Source organism: Zingiber officinale, chromosome 7B (assembly GCF_018446385.1).
Source record: "Zingiber officinale cultivar Zhangliang chromosome 7B, Zo_v1.1, whole genome shotgun sequence".
Lineage (NCBI taxonomy): Eukaryota > Viridiplantae > Streptophyta > Magnoliopsida > Zingiberales > Zingiberaceae > Zingiber > Zingiber officinale.
In genome coordinates this window covers 100,193,677-100,201,405 of record NC_055999.1, presented here as the reverse complement: position 1 = coordinate 100,201,405, position 7,729 = coordinate 100,193,677, and the positions used below count along the sequence as shown (strand labels likewise).

Genomic DNA, 7,729 nt, shown 5'->3' with positions numbered 1-7,729 from the left:
ATATATGCGAGAGCATATGATAAACAAGTTTCTTGATATGATTGATTCATCTCAAAGTACATTGCGAGCTCCTTCATACAACACAGAACATAGAGGTCGACCTACGGGTAGAGATGAGCAAAGTGGACGCCGCATATCTTCTTTCGGAGAAGTATCCACTTCAGGATCTAGGGTCTCTCAACCGACTGCAACATCTCAAGGGAGAGGAAGACGTGGAAGAGGGTCGAAGGTTCGCAATACTCAAACGACCCATGATCACTCTCCAGTTCCACCCATCCGTGATACTTATATTGAGAAATTACCTGTGCCTCTGCAGCGTTATATTTCTCACACTGTTGATGTTCAACCTGATGGTCATTGTGGATTCAGGGCAATAGCTGCACTAATTGGGTATGGTGAAGAAGGTTGGGTTCAAGTACGATTTGAGCTTATAGAAGAGATTCAACAAAATAAGGATCTATATGATCAACTTTATCCAGATCCAAATTTGGTAACCAATCTATTATTCTCATTGAATTATTTCGAGCAGTGGGCACCATAAATATATTGGATAGACGCTATGCCTTTGGGAATTGCCATTGCATCAAGGTATAATCTTGTACTTCATACATTTGGTGAGAATATTGGAAGTTGTTTTACTCACTTGCCATTAAGAACTCCTCCAGTTCCAAACCAAGAGTGTCGAGAAATAGTTATTGCTCATATTGGCAATCACTTCGTACGAGTTTTCTTATATCCTCATTATCCTGTACCACCCATTCCAACTTGGTGGTGACAACATTCATCGTATGAAGCTAAAGGATGGGTCACTCGTTACAGGACACACACTCATTTGTGATACGAAGTAATAGGTGCACCACCACCAAATGCATCGAGAGCAGAATTTGGAGGCAATATTGATTAAGATTTCTATTTTTATATGTTTTTATGTTTTTTTTGTATTATTACATGTACTCTTTATTTGGAAAAAATATGTTTGTTTCTAAATTATGAATGTGTTCATTATTAATTGGTAGTATTTTTTTTAATTTTAAATATAATCTAAAAATAAATAAAAGATTATAAACATATAAAAAAATTATTAAAAAAAATAAAACTGATAAAAAATTGATAAAGAAATTGATTAAAAAAATTAATAAAAAAATAAAATAAAAAAAAATCAATTGAAAAAATATAAGTATTATGAAAAAAATAATAAATTAAATTAATTAAAAAATAAAAACTAAATAAAATTTATATAAAATTGAAAAATAAAGTATTGATAAAAAAATAATAAATTAAATTAATTAAAAAATAAAAACTAAATAAAATTTATATAAAATTAAAAAATAAAGTATTGATAAAAAATAATAAATTAAATTAATTAAAAAATAAAATTAAAAATATAATTGTATGAGAGTTATTTTTAAATAAAATTAATTAAAAATTAAAATTAAATGAGAATTAAATGAAATAAAAAAAAATAAAAAGGAGGCTACATGCGTCTTTTGACAGGAAGAGAGAGAGAGAGAGAGAGGGGAGGTGGAGGGGGTGTGCGTAAACATTGATTTCTGTTTACGACTCAAATGGTACTTGCCTCCAGCAGTGATTTGATGGTCGATAAGATCCTGCCATCATCTGCTCTTGCGACTTGTGAGAATAGCTGGAGGTTGTATGGTTAAGCCATAACTCCTGAATGAACAGATAAGACAGAGAACAGAGGTTTAATAAGATAAGGACTTACAACACTATAATAAGGGAGATGAGATGGAGACTAATACTGTAATACATATCCTTCTTTTGCTTAGAAGGAAACATCTTTGGATATGTAGTGGTAGAATCTGTAACATTTATCATCTCAGGGTGGATGCTGCAAGGAAGAACTCAATAAGCTTCTCAACTGCTGTATCTTAAAATGTTCGATTACCTTGAACTAGTAAAAAGGAGGGCATTTGTTTAGCACCTTTATAAACATAATGTCTTTGACCAAATGTAGTGGTAGCAAAAAAGATGGAAGTCTAGTTGGCCTTAGATTCTGTCGAATGAACTAGTTCATGATTCTTAGCAAGACCTCAAATGCAACAACAAATATTATAGAACCACCAACTCATACTGGTTTATGAATTCCAAAAGAGACATGTATGCAATTTACAAACATTTCTTTCCATCCCATGTGCTTTATTTTAAAACCCCACAAGCATCATACTGAGTTAATTTTGAGAAAAAGAAAACAATATTATTTGGAGGAAAATACAGATATAATTTCCACTATTCCTTGTGGTTCATGTATCTTTCACAATATCTAGCCCAAAGCTCAAGAAATTATGAAAATCACTGATACCAAAATGTAAATCTTTTAAAAAACCTAGTAAACAGATTACTGAAAACACAGGCAAATATAATGGATTGTTATAAACTTATGCTGTTCTCCCACTTAGGTGACCAATACTTAGTAACCATATTGTCCAACCCTTTCTAAAAACTTAGACCTAAATACCTTGCTCGAACATGTTTAATACCTATAATAGACAAATATATCTGTGGCGATATATTACTGCACAGCAAATTGCAGTATCGGAGTTCACTATTACTACTGCAATCTTTTAGAGAACTGTTACATTTTCCAGCCTTTTAATCTAGGAATATTAATATCTCCTATGGCCAAAATAAGAAAAATCTAGGTCCTCATTTAGTAGACTAATGATTGAAATTAGCTCCAGATATAAGCAAACTATTCGATATATCATGCATTAATTGAGCAGATTGTTCTTTGGAATCAGATCCCAGGTATTGTCCAGACAGATTGGAATCCAAATTTTTACAACAAAATATAAGCAAAATTCATAAACTAGCAATGAGAGGATACAATAGATTTCATAACAAAATATAAGCAAAATTCATTAACTAGCAATGAAAGGATGAGGTACACAAAGGGTATAAGCATGAGAAATTTAAATGCAAGTCCCCAGGGTGTAGCACATCTGGGGGCGCATAGTTTCGTGGCCGAGAGGTCTAGGGTTCGATCCTCGGGGTGTCATTGCCTGGGGTTAGCGTCCTGGCCATACGCTTTCAGTTGTGTACTTGCATTTACCTCCCTCCATATCCGTGGGGCTGGCTCTAGGGGGGCCGCTAATGTGGTGGTTCCATATTTTTTTTTTATGAGAAATTTAAATGCAGATCATCTATTAAAACTCTTCTGCTTGAGTAATATATTAAAAATAGACAAGTAGATATGAATCCTCAGATTACTTACCATAATTAAAAGTTTTCAGTCTCAGAAGTCAAGATGCAAATAAATTAATTTTGTTCCTGAATGATTATGTGTTTCGCCGGCTTCACTAGGAAGAACATCTTGATTGGTGAATTCCCACTTATAGTTTATGAATAACGAGACGTTACATAACTGATGGCACAATAAAATGGCTTAGAATCTTGTGAAGATTTCCTGCAAAAACAATCCAACTGAAAATCCTTGCTGAAACATTGGTAATATTTTTTAATTAAAAAGCAGTTGTAAACAGAGGTAATTATGCCTCGAATAGAAACATCGATAATTACCAGGGCAGTGATGTTTTCTGTTAGCATATACTTTGTGAACCTTAAATGCTTATATAAGTTGCTAGATTCTCACAGTAGTAAATTAGAATGATCCCTTTGCTCAAACTCCACATTCTGAGACATCGAACATGAATAAGGTGTATATAGCCATTTTCCACAAGCTCATGCACCAACAGTTCTAGTGTTGCATGTGTGACTACTGAGGCTGACAGTGTCATTTGTCTCCTGCAGTAAAAGACTGGACTTGGTTTTTTATGTTTATCCAACTATTACCTGGAGTCTTTTCTAAACCTTTCTCCTTGATGTTAGTTCTCAGAGTATTGACATCTTCCCAATTTCCAACAGCAGCATAAATATTGGAGAGAAGTATGTAATTTGCAATATTCATGGGTTCTAATTCAAATAGCTTTTCTCCAACTGCACTTGCAAGTTCAACATTGTGAAATACTCGACAAGAACTAAGAAGAGCTCTCCAAAGACTAGCATCTGGTTCCAAGGGCATTAGGTGGACCACTTCTTTAGCTTTATCAAGGTTGCCTGCTCGACCAAGAAGGTCTACCATGCATGCGTAATGAACAACATCAGGAGGTATGTTATAATCCTTATTCATGGCATGGAAAATTTTCCATCCTTTTTCAACCATACCACAGTGACTGAAGGCTGATAAAAGAGAAACAAAAGTCACACCTGTGGGTCTCTGACCATCATCTACTAATTCATAGAATATGCTAAGTGCATCTTCACCTTGCCCATGAATACCATATGCTGCAATCATTGCATTCCAAGAGATGATATCTCTTTGGACTAGGTTCCTGAATATCAACTCGGCACTCCTTATGCTTCCACATTTTGCATACATGGTAAGAAGAGCATTGCCCAAATAATTGTTGAGTGGCAGACCAAGCTCCCTTCTGATGACATAAGCATGAATGCTTCTTCCTAGCAAAAGATTCCCCAATTGTGCACACGAAGGAAGAATATTGATCATCGTAACTGCATCTGGTTCCCTTTCCAATTGCATTTGGTAGAACAGAGTAATAGCTTCATTGGGTTCTCCATTTTGAGTATAGTTCGCAATCATAGTATTCCAACATATTAAATCTCTGTCGGAGTACCCCCAAAACATATGAGCTGCAGCTAATTCATGCTCACAGTTCATGTACATATCTGAAAGAGCAGTGCAGAGAGATGGGTTGATATCGAGGCCATGTCTTATCACATAACCATGAATAGACCTGCCAAAATTCAAGAGCAAGCTGTCTCTGCACCCTGCGAGAAGAGAGACCATAGAGAATGAGTTTGGTTTAGTTTCTGTCTGTTGCATTTTCCTAAGGAGATCCCAAGCCTGGCTTGTCAACCCATGATTGATCAATCCCATGATCAATATGTTCCAAGAAATAACATTTTTATTAACCATCCCATTAAAAATCTCGATGGCAGATGCAATAATGTTCATGTCCACGTACATAGACAGTAATGCATTATCAAGAGAAGTGTTACATGCCATTCCTCTTTTTATGGCATAGGCATGCAATTGTCGGCCTCCCATAATGCAGCCACATTGAGCACATATGGAAAACATCAATGAAATGGTAGTTGTATCTGGTTTCACAGTTTCAAATTGCATTTGGCTAAACAAACCAAATGCTTTAGTATGGAATAAGCAATTTCTGAATGCAGATATCATAGCATTCCAGGAGGCAACATCCCTTGTTAGCCCATTTTGAAAAACAAGACTTGCATATTCAGAATGCCCACAGTTACCATACATGTCGATCAATGCATTCCCCACAAACTCATCTGAGGAGAAGCCATATTTAACAACAAATTGGTGCACTTGCTTTGCCAACGTTAAACAACCAATTCCTCCACATGATTGCAAAACAGCCAAGAATGTCACAGAATCAGGAGACACCTTGTCAACTAGCATTTTAAGAAATATGTGCAGTACTTCAGAAAAATCACTAATCTGTAAATATCCATCTATGAGAGCATTCCAACTGACAGTGCTCTTTCTTTTCATCACTTCAAAAACATTGCGAGACAATTGTATGTCAAACCTACTATAAAGACAAATCAAAGATGTCCCAACGTACGGATTCAGATCAAGAATCCCATTCCTCAAACTATAGCAATGCGCAGCTTGCCCAAGCCTAAACTCGTCCAACTCAGCACAAGCTGAAATTAGACTAACCAAGGTCACAGAATTCGGCCTCAGACCGTCTCTTCTCATCCTAAGATAAAGCAAAATCGAATCTTTATGCTGCCCATTTCCAGTGCATCCAGAGATCATGGTATTCCACGAAACCAAATCTCTCTTCGCCATTTCATCGAATAGGTCGAATGCATCGTCGAGGAACCCACACTTACAGTAGAAGTCGATGAGCGCGGTCCGGACACGCGCGTCGTCCACCAAGTCTGTTCCAGCTATGGAAGAATGAACACTTCTTCCTAGATCGACCTCCCGCAATGCCGCGCAGGCCTTGAGGACGACAGGCAACGCGATCCTGTCGCTGTGGGCGCCGAAGGCCTCCATTTGGGCGAAGGTCGCGAGGATGGCTCGATCGTTCTTGAGTCTGGCATGGTGCCTGAGGATCGCGTTCCAATCCTTGTTCTGGGTTCCGGGAGGGAGGGGAGATGGATTCGGGAGGCTCATCCGGAGAGCACAAGCCATGCATTTAGCTTGAAGCACCGCGGTAGGTCGTAAACTCTTCCCGGATAACGGCCTAAAACATGGACGATAACGGACGACTGATCCGGACAGAAAAGGGACCCGAATAGACCGCCAATAGAAGCAGAGCGCGCTTCCTCCGCGCCACGTTGCGCCATCTACACCTTATGCATCATCTCGGGGCGATCACTTTAGTGAGATACTATTTTGAAATACAATAAATCATAGGGAGTTATTCCATCTGAATCCAACGATCTGCCTACAGAGATAATCTAAAATGGTATTTAGATCTTAAACTATGTCTCCCTAGTGATAAGGTCTATTCGAGTACCAATTCTATTATACTCACGAGGTTACACCTTGCAAGTTTACATATTATAGGTAATAAGAAGTGATATTACTCATTTAAACAGTTCAATATTGTTAACTACAGATAAATTATGTATTACTGCGGAAAGTATCCGATGATTGAATCCTAATTTTGATAATGACAAAGAGATTCAAAGTTAAGGTTATTTGTTATCTGATATGCTGAATGAGTTTGCAAGAACGTCATAATTGTGATTAGGCAGGTGGAAAACCCTAAGGGGCGGTAACCTTATGTTGGATATTGGGACCTTAAATGGACCAAAACGATTTTTAGGAAGGAAACCATCAATTGTTGAAAGTCGTAATTGACTTCAAAATTGAAATCTACAATTCGCGTAGATAGATTTAGACTATTAATTTGCTCAAAACCGATTAAGGGTGAATGAGAAATTAATGTTTAAAGTCGACCCAAAATAACATTTATTATTCATTAATAAAGTGCATGGGAGAATAGTCCCACATCGGAAATTCTCGATGTGTATTTTCTACTTATTAATGAAGATATGTTAATGGAGTTAACACAAAAATAAAAGGACAGGTGCTCCCTTAGCCCAGGGCGAGCAGGTGCTCGCACCTGTGAGCCCGCCACTCGCGCACGTGCGCAATGGGCGCTTTGTAGGCGCACTTTCGCGAGGAGCATTGAGGAGCTTAAATTTATGCTCAAGGTGACATTGCAGTGCCTACGTAGCACTCGAGTGACGTGTCAGGCTCGTACCTGACGTGGCAGCACCTATGCGGCATCCTCGTGGGCAAAGGGAGATGACTGGACAGTTGACTTAGGGAATGGATGGCTACCGTTGATCAACGTTGATCAAATATGTATGATGGATCGCTTGTGATGCGATCTAGAGCATTGGATCGCAAAGAGTAACGATCTGACGGCTTGGGATGAGACTTGATCTGAAGCATCGAATCAATGGATCCAGATCCGATGGCCAATGACAATAGGCGGGATTTGAGGGTCACAACTCCTCAGATCTGATGGATGAGATTGAAGTGGGCTTGGTGAAGGTTACAACCCTTCAGAATGGATGATCTAGATCGATCCAACCCAAGGAACACATCCACTCACCCAAAGGACACTCAACCTCTTCTTTCAGTATAAATAGAACCCTCCAGATGATGGAATACTAACTCAATCCTCTCTTCTCT

General features: G+C 37.9%; 1 protein-coding gene across 5 annotated transcripts in view; it reads right to left on the bottom strand.

Moving 5' to 3' along the window:
- LOC122006517 (putative pentatricopeptide repeat-containing protein At3g01580) overlaps positions 1-6,362 on the bottom strand; it is a 10,354-nt gene extending 3,992 nt beyond the window's left edge. For 2 of the 5 annotated variants that reach the window (XM_042562049.1, XM_042562051.1), the window contains exons 1-2: positions 3,538-6,362; positions 3,233-3,424 (exon numbers count right to left, since the gene is read on the bottom strand). In XM_042562049.1, coding sequence (XP_042417983.1) covers positions 3,752-6,211 — 2,460 coding nt within the window. In that variant the 5' untranslated portion in view covers positions 6,212-6,362 and the 3' untranslated portion in view covers positions 3,233-3,424; positions 3,538-3,751. The other 3 variants (XM_042562048.1, XM_042562047.1, XM_042562050.1) reach the window with 3 other exon arrangements.
- Positions 6,363-7,729: the final 1,367 nt, after the last annotated feature.